Raw genomic sequence first — 13213 nt, forward strand, 5'->3', positions numbered from 1 at the left:
ACCAGGATCCTCTCATCGTCTTCACCAGTCGCCACGCACGGCAAACATGTGGTTGGATGTTTATATGACAGAGAAGGTAAATTGAAAGTACAGGACCTTCTATACAATGTCGTCTCATCATGCACAGGAATCCACCTCGAGGGTCAGTATTGCTGAATTGATACCAGTGCTAGAAGCTGTAGTCTATGAACAAAGTGAGTGGTGATAGTTCATTGATTCTTCCTAAAGAAGAAGATTAAAAAGTGTTCTCCTTCACAGTGGTTACGTAAATGCATCTGTTCCTATTGCTCATCGGACCACTCGAAGGAAACATGCGAAAATCTCGAACTTTTTAATAAGGTCAAATATAAAGAACATTGTTGACGACTTCGTAGAGACTTAAAAGTTCCTTGTATGTTGTTGGACCAACGATCCAGTTACATAAAATTTCAATGATTTTTGTGTACGGCGGGATAGCATAGTACGAAATTAGCGCTGGATAAAGAAGCAATAGTGACGTACAGACAGCCTAATACCTGGAAATAAAAACACATAACATGAAACATAAATGTAGGACGTATCCTACACTCTACAAAATTTAAAATACAAAAACAGTTAAATGGTACAGAAAAAAATGCATTGTTTAAAAACAACATTTCGCTACTGTTAAATGATGTATTTTTTCTGTACCATTTTAGCTGCTTTTGAATTTTAAACTGAACGCGAAAGTCAAATTGACATAAAGAAAGTCCTATCATCTCCGCTTCACATAAAACTGTACTTTTTAAAGTAGTTTGTAAAGGTCTTAGACAAAAATAACAATTATTTCAAGTATCAATGTGGGCAATTCCCAGCTCTTTCATTAGCAAAACTTAAAGAAATGATTTTTATTGGGCCTCAGATTAAGGAATTGGCTTTGAATGAACAGTTCTAAATAACAGTCAGGAAAGTTGAAAAAAAATCGTGGATTTCATTTAAAGATGTTATTGACAAATATTTAGGAAACAACAATGAAGAAAATAAGAAAGTATTGTTAATAACGCACTCGATAAATTCCAAGAGTCGGGTTGTAATACGAGCTTGAAAAATCGTTTCTTACACTTATATATTGATTATTTCCCTACAAATTTCGGTGTCGTCAGCGAGGAACAAGGGGAAAGGTTTCATCAAGGCCTCATGAAAATGAAGAAAAGGTATCAGGGAAGGTGGTACATCAACATGATGGCTAAATGCTGCTGCTCATTGAAACATGATGCTCCAGATGCGATAAATAAAAGACCATAAAAGATAATTTTTTACATTATAAGAGGTAGATTTTACACACAAAAATAAATCAGGATGAATGGGGGTGCATTTTTGTTTGACATTAATGTTCTTCGTTATCTTCAACTTATTTGTATTTTTGTTAATAAAGGTCATAATAAAAAAAATTATTGTGGTGAACGAAATAATAGTTTGATCTAAGACAGAGTTTTTCTTCGCGATTTGTAAAAAATCCTTACGTGATAGAAAAAAAAAATATTATTTTCGAAGTCTGTGTAGTTGAATTACAGAGCATCTGTTATTAAAACCAAAACAACTTTTATGAAGTTTAAACTCGTAAGCTTGTATTATTGATGTTTAGACTCCTGCAAAATTTAGTGTATTGTTAATGTTAGAGATATTAAGTATTCGTCTAGTCCTTCAGATTGTTGATGTATAGTCAGAGTTCTAACTTCTATGAAACATAGTGTATTATTAGAGACTAATTATTAACCTCAGACTGTTGAAGTAGAAACATGGTGGATTTTTCTGATGAGCTCACTGTTTCTCTGGTGGTAACGGTGGTGACGGTTAAGCTGGATGAAAAACCCGCCGCAATTTGCGTAGTTATTACACCTTTCTGACTTAATGAAACATTTGACGTCGTTGAAACTGGTTCTGAAGTGATTGCTCTGTTTGGTTCTGGACTTAATTCAGCCGAAACTAAGAAAAATATAGTTCAATTTTTAGCTTCTTTTAATTAAATATTTCAATTATTTCTATTTAGACTTTGGCTAAATATACTTAAAATTAATTGTAACTTAATTCTCAAGAAAGTTCCTTGCTACCTACGTTACAATAACTTCATGTAACACCAAAGAACAGTTATAATTGTAGTGATGGATTTCAGAAATGGTCTAAAATTTGAGCGTCTTCGACTAAATGACTTTTTCTTTACTACTCTGAAGAATAGTCAACTATTCGAAAACGCTCTAGTTTTGGGCCTATTTTTAGAGTTTATTGCACCTATTGTATGTGGTCCTGTGTGCTAACTCATGTTAAAATAGCTTGAGTTCTTTATCTAATATTATGCCAAATTCCTTCAGTTACACTATTTAGTACGTTACCATCTATATTAAACGTGTCGTCTAAATGCTTTAATATATATTTACTGTAATTAAAGGTCATATATAATCATTCAACTTACCAATTGATTCAAATCATTGTGTGATATACTTAACAATAAAATTTCTTCGAACATCCGAGTTGAACTATTAGGATTCTCAGTTATGACTGTAAAAAAATCGCTGCAATATTGTTACAAGTTTGGTACTGTGAATATTAAATGAAACCATAGTTGTATTTTGACTCATCACAGGTACTGGGTCATATATGGTTACAGATTGAGTATTCTGATAATTGACTAGCTCAAAACAGGTAATATGCAATATTCAATATAAATTATTCCCAGTTTGCCCCTGAAGAAGAAAAGTTCATGTTTCAAATAAACTTAGTTTATAGGGTTTTTATCATTTTGAACCTACGTGCTTTTTTAATATCATCAATATAAAATACTTTTCGGTTTTTATATACGGATGGGCCAGATTCTTTAGAGTAAGTGTGTGTGACTTGTTAGCGATAGATTTCAACAGTAAACAAGCAGCACACAATCCACTTGTTTTGAAATATTATATTAAAACAAGTCAAACATATATACAAATATTCATTACACAGTTAATTATCATACTTGTATCCAAAACTTCAAATAAATGACTCTTATTTATTACACAGTTAATTATAACACTTGTATCCAAAACTTCAAATAAATGCCTCTTATTCATTACACAGTTAATTATCATACTTGTATCCAAAACTTCAAATAAATGCCTCTTATTCATTACACAGTTAATTATCACACTTGTATCCAAAACTTCAAATAAATGCCTCTTTTCATCAAAAGCTCTACAGATTTGTTCAAATACTTTAAACACAAATGATAATACAAATTATTCTTCTCTATTCTGTTATTACAGTACAATATATAATTATTTCACTTTAAAAAGCACAATTATACGCTCTTTACGATTAAACTCACAAAGACACAATCTAGCTCTAGTTATCCATCTAACCAACTAACTACCTTTAACTGCAATTTTTACTCGTATTTATAGATTTACAGTGGGCTAGAACGTTCTACACACTACATGATAATACGATGCATCAATAGTTTAATGAAACAGAGAAAACTGAAAGTTTCCAGTAACATGGCACAATAATACAAGAAGCGCTAATTCACAACTATTGTACTACTCAACGTACGATTCATAAACAAATCTGCGATAAACTATCACTTCTAAACATAACTAAATTTAACATTTGCACGATACTTAAATGGTAACAGTTGTGTATATCTAAGAGATATAATGTATGATATTGCTCATCCATTTTGTTTCCATGAGCCAGATTGTAAAGTACTATTTTCTATCGGATATATTCCAAAAAGTATTTAAAAAAATTTATCCTCGCTTTACAACATCTTTCTCTAAAAAGATGGGAAGAAGCAAACAAAGAAATAACTGAAAGATAAAAATGTCACCAGGTAATATGATTTATAAATATATAAAATACATGAAGTATAAAAAAGAAAGAAAAGAAATAATTGAATGAGAGACAGATATAGAAAAGAGAGCTGAATAAAATTAAGAACTACTTGTAAGAGAAACAGAATGGGATATATACTTAGAAGATACATAAAAATAAATAGTTGAAAATAACTGTTGATGTAAGCGACAGATATAAATATAGAGACAAATGTAAAAATTGATGAGAAATAAAAGAAAACTAAATAATTGAAAAATGAATAAAGCTTTTTATACGAGATTCGGAAGAAGAAATACAGCTTAAGTTTGGTTCGAATTTCTTGCAAAGATACACGAGAGCTATCTGCACTAGCCGTCCCTAATTTATCAGTGTAAGACTAGAGGGAAAGCAATTAGCCATCACCCTTCACCGCCAACTTTTAAGCTTCTCTTTTACTAATGAATAGTGAAATTAACCGTCACTTTATAACACCCCCACGGCTGAAAGGTCAAGCATGTTTGGTATGACAGGGATTCGAATCCGTGACCCTCGGATTACCAGTCGAGCGCCTTAACCATCTGGCCATGCCGGGCCGACAGCTGTAAGACAGAAAAACATGAGACAAATTATAAAATACAGTTTAACTACTTTTAAACAGATAAAACAAACTAAAACCTCTGATGTGTGTGTGTGTGTTTTCTTATAACTGTGTCCACAGAGGGGAATCGAACCCCTGACTTAAACGTTGTAAATCTGTAGACTTACCGCTGTCCCAGCAGGGGGACTGATGTGAGTGACAGACAAGAAACGCTGATTTTAATGGAGAGATGGAAATAGCTGAACGATAAAAACTACAGATGTAAGAGAAAAAAGACAGATGTAGACAGAAATATTTTTAAAAACCTGAGATTGTTTGCTGATTTTTGTGCAATTCTGCGCGTGGAACTATCTGCGCTACCTATCCCTACTTTTGAAAGGTTAACTAGAATGATGACAAGTAGTCAAGTGTAATCAATATCACCCACTGTCAACTCCTGGGTTACTCTAGTTAAATAATGAAATTTGACAGTTATACTTATACGCATCTATAATTTAACGTGAATAATGCGATTTCTCTCTTTTTGCGAAGAGATAGTGTATTTCAAAAAACCTCAAATCTATAGTCCGGTACGCTAATCATTGGGTCATATTCAGCATAGAGAATAACAGAAGGAAAAGATAAGTATTATTATCAAAATTTACTTATATCAACCAATAAAAACAAGATAAATAAATGAAAAAGGTATAAGGGACAATTTATAAATGTTAAGAAAAAGACTAAAATGAATGGAAATTAATCGGTGTTCATGATATGTAAAGAAAAGGTGAAGAAGAGAAATAAAGAGATGCTCTAGGTGTGTTTGAAAATTAAATAAATGAAGAATAAAACTGAAAGATAAGTTTTTCAGAACCAGAAAGAAAAATGGTGACACAGTTAAGATTAGAAGAGGAATTTTAGATTTAACTATAATGAGATTATAAATTTATCTGTAGTAGGATTATAGATTTAAATGTTGTTGGATGATACATTTAAAGGTAGAGCGATTACAGATTTAAGTGTAATTGGATTATAAATTTAACTGTTCTGGGCTTATATATATTTAACTATTGTAGATTTATTGATTTAAGAGTAGCGAGATTATAGATTTAACCATAGTGGGATTATGTTTGAGTGTAATGGGTTAACCGTAGAGGAATTATTAAACTGTATTAGAGTGTTAAGTGTAAAACGTTTAAATAACAAATGGGCTAAACTTCAAATATTTTCAAATGTTATGCACGTGCGAGAAACAATCGCAGCAAGATCTTCTGTTCACATAATGTAATTTGTTGTAACAAAAAAAAAGGTTTTCAAAATAGAAAATACATAATGTAGGAGTCGTCCCACGCAGATATTTACTTTGCTGGATTAAAAAAAGAAGTACACATGTTGGTTTCGTGATTTCTTTGTGATAAACAAGCAGAAAGAAGTCATGTTTGTACAACCTTTATATAAAAGTTTCTTTTCAGTAAATTTTTATTGTATTCCAATTCGCTAAGCCTAAAACTTTTTCACCGAGTTGCAATTTGCTAAGCTTGAAAATGATCTTTATATATGCAGTATAATATTAGTCACCAAAACAAACCTAAAATTCTACAGAGAGTTCTAATATCCATAAAAAAGTATGAAGCTCTACAACCAAAAAGTGTCAAAGTTCGAAATTGTTCTACTATCAATCAGAAAGTGTCAAAGTTATATAACAAAAACGTGTCAAAGTTCTACAACAAGAACGTGTCAACATTCTAGATTGTTCTGCTATCACCAGAAAATTACCAGTTTTCTAATTATTTTTCAGCAGAGGTGTCATTTGGTACCGTCATATCAGTCCTGTGCTTTGAAAGATTTTGGTGTTTTAAAAAATTCGAAAAATAAAACCATGATTAATATAAACTTTCACGCCGAAAGTTTCCGTAAATGCAGAGCTTTAGCAATCAGCGTCCTAGAGCATTAAGAATAGGAAAGTACCCCCAGTAAGTGAAGAGATAATTTAAGAACTAAATTAGACCATCGTTCGAATCACTACGCCTACTTTATAACTGAAGAGAAGCTCCTCAACTTTTAAAATTTCAGCGGTATTAATTTCATCTCGTCATAATGGGATTCATGATCATTGCAAAACTAATTGGTAAACTTTATTAGGCCTTAACTGAATTGATAGTTTTAGCTTACAAACACCAGTTTAATCTTCGTTAAAAATTAATTAATTAAAAAGTCCTATTAAAAATACTCTACGAAAAGGTTGATAAAACCTTTGGTATCTAATTATAGGAAATGTCACAATAAGCTATATATAAAAGCGCATTAATAATGTGACCTAGCAGAAAGAAACGGTAATAGTAGTTAAAATTTAGAAAAATACAAAACAATCATTTTTTAAATTGAATGATCTAATTTTATCTTGGAGGTGACCCATTTAACACTGGTTAATAATGCAAGTTTTGTCATCAACAAAGCAAAATTTAGTTAGTTATTACTTCACAGGTAACCTTTACAATGAGACATAATGTAGATAAAAGCTACTAGATGGTGCTACAGTATTTTAATTTATTCGTTGTGGATATGCGATTAAATCGTCATTGAAAAAACCATACAACTTATAAATTGATAATTATGAATATTTCTGTTTTCAAATTTTACATTAATAAACCAAACTAACTGAGATAGCATAAAACTCTTTACTCATTCTAGTTAATTTAGGATATGATATTAAAAACAAAAAATTCTCCTTATCCTGAATATGAATATATTACCTGATACACAAGTCTTGTGAATACGAAAGAATGAAAGTTATTGAATAAAGGAATATAAATGTGTTTTTTCTGTATGACCGGAAATAAACACAAATGTAGAAGGAGCTATCAATATACGAATAAAATAATAGCAAAAGTATATAAATACTTTTTCTTCAAGTTTTTAACAAAATCTAAAAAATCCCATGAATTTTCTTAAAAAAACAACCCTTAAGCGTCTTGCTTAAACTTGTCAATCCTTGCTAAACGACACCAATCATAGAGTTCAGACTTAGACGTTCCTAATTCTTATCTACTGATTAGAGAAAAGGCAGACAGTCAGTAGCGTCTGTAACCATAAAGGTTTTTCCGTCTCTTCTGAACCTAATAACGGGGTTAACTGCTACTTTTATCATGCAACCACAGTGAAAGTACGGAGTATGTATGCTCTCGTCTATCTTTATATAATTTAATTGTTCTAAATCTAAAATGCAATTTTTGAATCTATAAAAAAATGTTAAATGTGTATAATTTTCCCACATTTTTATTATTCCACATTTATTTTTTGTAGGTTGCGTTTTAATCTTGAAATTAATTGACATTTGTTTCTACTCTGTACCTATTTATGATGTTTTGCAGTACACCTACAAAGTCATGCTAACATGCTTAGTTTACAGGGGTAATATTTCTATGTGTGTGTAGATGTATAATAAAACTCTCCAAAACAGAGTGATAAACAAAGAGAGAAGGAAAATTTTGTACACTTGAAAAATAGTCTTATTGTTCCAAATAATGTAACAAACATGTAATATAATATCTAAAGCTCACTGAAGAAGTGTTAATGAGGGTGTTAAACTTTGAACATATCTCTTTGTTAATCTGTTATTTCTAATAATGTTTGAAAAGCTGTTAATCAGTGAGTTAAATTTAGAACTTATCTCTTTTTAATCATTTATTTCTAATAATGTTTGAAATGTTGTAAATCAATGAGTTAATTTCAAAGTTCATCATTTTATTAGTCATTTATTTCTAACAATGTTAAATAAAATGATCGTGTTTTGCGATGTTTATTACTTAATTAATTGGTTCTTTCTAATAATGTTAAATAAAATTATAGAATATTTTTCAGTGAGATCGAAGTTTCATTCATTTCATTCCGTTTCTAAATTTACCTTAGATTATACATCAAATACGTGAATATCAACATCCTAGTGTGAAAAACAGTTCTCTTAAAGACGGACGCAGTTCGAGGCTTTGTAAGGAACACCCATCCCCAAAGAATTCCATACTATCAGCATACAGAACACTTATCGTACATAGCCGCGGCTAAGAAGGATAAATATAGAAGTATCTTAAACTCTCGTGGCTAGGACTTTTCTTATTGTTTGATCGATAATGTTGCAGGATTTAGCTCTGACGTCAATGGTCCAGAATTTGTACTATCCTAGTGAATGAATCAACTACGTCATGATTATGACGTCAGTGGCTGTTAGTAAAAGAGCAAAATTGGTTCTTTAGTGACTCTGTACTTTACGTTGAAAAAGTATCACACCACCTTAAGTCTAACATGATTTGTCTTTTTAACATGTAATAATTGATTTGGTCCATTACTAACAATAGTATGATCTGTATCACCAACTCCTTTCACTGTTACAAAAACCTAACGATCACAAATATAATTGAGTTGAGGGTTTCTTTCTTGAAAAAGGAAATCAATTAGAAACAAACGACTGATAATAAGTGATGAAAATGATTCATTAGAACAGGACGTCACGCAAAAGAATGAAGAACTAAATGAAAGCAACGAGTCTTGGAAGACGTATATCTATATTCCCATCTCAAGGTGTGTTCTTTACGTATATCAAAATTCCCATCTCAAGGTGTGTTATTTACGTATATTTATCTAGCCTCCCATCTCAAGGTGTGTTCTTTACGTATATCTATATTCCCATCTCAAGGTGTGTTCTTTACGTATATCTATATTCCTATCTCAAGGTGTGTTCTTTACGTAAATCTATATTCCTATCTCAAGGTATGTTCGTATATCAATATTCCCATCTCAAGGTGTGTTTTTTACGTATATTTATCTAGCCTCCCATTTCAAAGTGTGTTCTTTACGTATATCTATATTCCCATCTCAAGGTGTGTTCTTTACGTGTTCCTTTAAGGTTCTTCATAAAATCAACGGGACCCTGACTCCTAACAGGTACAAGTACATGCGAAAAACCGGCCAATCAAAACATTAGTTTCGACAGAGTGTGCGATTATACACTAATAATTGGCTAAAAGATCGCTAACATTTCAGGAATAACACTTCACAAGTTTTTAAATAACCAACTTCGTATACTACCTACCTGACTGATCACGTCAGCGAGGCTAGCTCCTAAACGGGTCTGATTATCGCTACAGATTTCTCCAACTTACTTGACCAATGTTCTGTGGGTATCCGTTTTTAATATTCCAATAAATATCTACAGGGTTTTTTTTTTATAAATAGTAAATGTATCATCACGTTCTTAAATATCTTTAAAACCCAATGGATAGCACTACATATCGAAGAATAGACAGGTAACAGCTTCTTAAAGCAAAGTATATACTTTATACAGGTATAACATAAAAATACACAAACAAGAGTATTAATATTTTTAAGATTTAAAATGAAACAGAGATCCTGCTATAAAAAACTAACCAAACAAGTATTGAAACCGCAATAACCAACTTATAAAATTTAAATCATACTTTCACAATTTTATATATTTATCTATAAGCCAAAGTAATGATTAAATTTTATAAATTTGTGATTGTGGTTTTTATTCGGGTAAAAGTTATAGCTATCAGAGATACAGTTATACTGAAAGTATATACATGTTGTGTCCATTCTATAGACATATAACAACCGAACAAATAAATAGGAAAAAATTAAAATTTTAATAGAAAATAGGAATCGTAGGTTATTCGTAGAATGGCTATAAGCAGTATCTAAATCGAAATAAATGCTGCAATAAAAGTAAAGAAACGAGTTAAATGATAATAGTTGGATAGACTTTTAAATTATTTTAATCCCTATTGTGGTTCGCATTGTGATCTGTATAATTAAGTACAAACGTCGAAATTTACTACCCAGAGTTAGGATTGAAAATCGTTTTAATATATATTTAAGTAGTATAACTTTACTTGTTTGTGTATTTCTTATTGCAGCATTTATTTAATTTTAATACTTTGTATAGCAATTGTACGAATTACCAACGAGCCCTACTTTCCGTTAAATGTTTTTCTATTCATAAAATTTGTTTATATAACTTACACAAAATTATTGTGATACACAATCTGTTTCAGAAAACTGCAGTTTTCAATTATAAAAAATAAAACAAAGGCATTCCCTAAGCTCATGCTTTGTCCCAGCATTATCACCCAGGGAGAGTTATTGAAATGTTAACGAACATAATTTTTTCAAAGTAGGTCTTACCTCCCAGAAATATCTCTGATTTTTTTGCTTTACTAAAAGAGATTTTTAGATTGTTTGATTGTTTTAGAGCAAAGCCACAGTGAGTTTTCTTTCGGATCCACCGTAAGGATTCTAACCTCCAATTTTACCTTGTAAATCCATGAATTTGCCGCTGTTACAACAGGGGACAAGTATTTCTAGAAACGTAGCAAAATATTGAATCCAACTTATCATTTTTAGATAAATATTAAACCTGGATTCCTATAAAACGAAAGAATGTGATTTGTCTTTCCTTCTTCTAACGTCTTTAGCTGGGAAAGCATTTCTTCTATCTTAAGGCTAAATGTTGTTTGGAAATGTAGAGCAAGTCTGTGTAATGGCACGTGCCTTATTAATCTACTATGCATTTATATATTCATATACGTGTATAACCAAAGATTAAATTATATGGAAACACTGTGACAATGAAATACATAATCAAACAAAGTTACAAATAAAAATCAGTGAACAACTTGGACGATATGAAAACAAAATTATTTGGCCTATTTAAATTCAAATGTGAAACAAAGATGACGAAAACAAAATTATTTAGCCCATTTAAATTCAAATGTGTAACAAAATGATGAAAACAAAATTATTTGGCCCATTTAAATTCAAATAAGTAACAAGATGAATAATAAATTCATTACATGGAAGTAAAACGAAGTATCACGTTAGGCTTAGTGGTGAGAAGGAATACGTAATTAAATGCTATACCTCTTACAGAAAACGCATTTAATTACAACAAGAAACTAACACTAAGGAGAGCATAGTAAAGATCACATATGGAGTACTCTGGTACTCACAGCACACGTATGATAGTTAATTAATGCTGAACCTTGAAAGAAAAAGTTGAACAATTTCGGAGCAAAACTTTGTTATCACCTATTGCCCGCCCCAAACTTGCATTCCTTAACACAGGTTCGTGTATTAGCGTTATTATAAAAGGAAAAGTGAGAGCACTAAACCATTGTAATAAGTAGAAAAACTACGGTATGTTGAAAAACCAAGATCAGTCGGAAATAAGAGTGTGGTGTAATAAATGATCAAAATCAATTATTTTTTAAAAAATTACGAAATAATTAAAGATGAGAATCAACCAAAAAAAATCATATTCAGTGTCAACGTTCTATTTAATGAATTACTTTAAATGTCAAATCAATACCTGCTTATTACTTCTGATAAGGTTACAGAATGAATTAATAGAACTGAAACTTTCGCTCTAAATGGCACCTTATACACACATAGACTTAACAATAATTTCAGTTATCCATTCCTAAGTTTTAAATAGTGATTGGATGGAGGAGAAAGAGAAACACTGAATTTTATAAGGGCTTTGTCTAGCTCACTGAAGTGGATAATTAGATTTACTATAAAATATATGACGTGCCAATTCGAATCTTGGGTCTTTAGCTACAACTTTACATGTTAATTACTAGATAACGTCCGGCCAAAACAAATGCTCAAAGAAGCATCAGGACTTGAACCCTGGCCCTTAAACTGAAATATGACAAGTTGACCACTAACCTACTTCAGGGCAAATTAAATGCCCGTAGAAATATCACGACTCGACCTTAGACATTAAGTTACATGTAATGTTAACCACTAGACTACACCAGGACAAAATAAATTAAAGTTTCAAACTCCTAAGAAACTATACAACCAAATGAACAAACAGTCATATGCTGCCCTCAAATTCCATACCAACGGGGTTTATAATTTTTTCCAGCTAGCAATGGATCTATAAAAGTTCCCGTGAGTTAGCTGAATAGTTTGATCCGGTATCTATGAGCTAGAGAAATTCCAGGATATTTCCATTAATTTTGAATGTGCTTAAACCAAACTTCTGGAAAATCAGCTAAAATTGATCTAAAAACTTCACCGATTTTTTGTAGGGGAAGCTAGTTTCTAGAAATTTCAATCTCATACTTGGTTGTTTTTCCTATCCACGGGTTTTTATTTCCTACCTCTGTTTGAGAAACGCACACATGACCAACTGTTGCTTCTAACAGTATAATAGACAGATAAGACTGTTTCTCACGAGTCGATCGAAGATAAATATGAGAGAACTAATGTGAAAATTACATTATTTGAATGATCGGTTATTGAGTAATACAGGAAATAATTAGAGCGAAGACATTGTAACCCTTAAAAACTCAAGATTCAAGAGGACGGCCATTAAAGGTTGCGTTCTTTTCCTGTTAAAGTACTGGTGCCGATTATTAAATTATAATTTAAAAAAAAATATTTGCCCTAAGAAACAAACCTGCAGCAGATGACGATGACCCTATTCCAGAACCATCCTCTTCAGTGCCAAATGAGGCGGGCGAGGTAGTCCCGCGACTCGAAAAGTGGTGGTCAGCCAGGTTAGACAGACACGCACAACACGACAAGAGCATTTGAGAAACTACCCGAACACATCACACTGAATGATGCCTTCTTTGTAGTGTTGTATTTTCTACAGCTACTTTATTATCGTAAAGCCATAATACCACATGAGCGTGTGACGTCACACGGCATTGACGACAATAGTGTAGGCGCGCGAGCTCTCAGCCAGTAACTGCCGGCTCGTGTAGCGGTAGTTACGATAACTGGTGGAGATGACATCATGTGCAACTC

General features: G+C 31.8%; 1 protein-coding gene across 1 annotated transcript in view; it reads right to left on the reverse strand.

Moving 5' to 3' along the window:
* Positions 1-13007, reverse strand: part of LOC143247107 (uncharacterized) — a 32252-nt gene extending 19245 nt beyond the window's left edge. The window contains exons 1-2 of the mRNA XM_076494589.1: positions 12861-13007; positions 1736-1944 (exon numbers count right to left, since the gene is read on the reverse strand). Of these exons, the coding sequence (XP_076350704.1) occupies positions 1736-1944; positions 12861-12993 (342 nt within the window). The 5' untranslated portion in view covers positions 12994-13007. The remainder of the gene's footprint in view (positions 1-1735; positions 1945-12860) is intronic.
* Positions 13008-13213: the final 206 nt, after the last annotated feature.

Source organism: Tachypleus tridentatus, chromosome 3 (assembly GCF_004210375.1).
Source record: "Tachypleus tridentatus isolate NWPU-2018 chromosome 3, ASM421037v1, whole genome shotgun sequence".
NCBI lineage: Eukaryota > Metazoa > Arthropoda > Merostomata > Xiphosura > Limulidae > Tachypleus > Tachypleus tridentatus.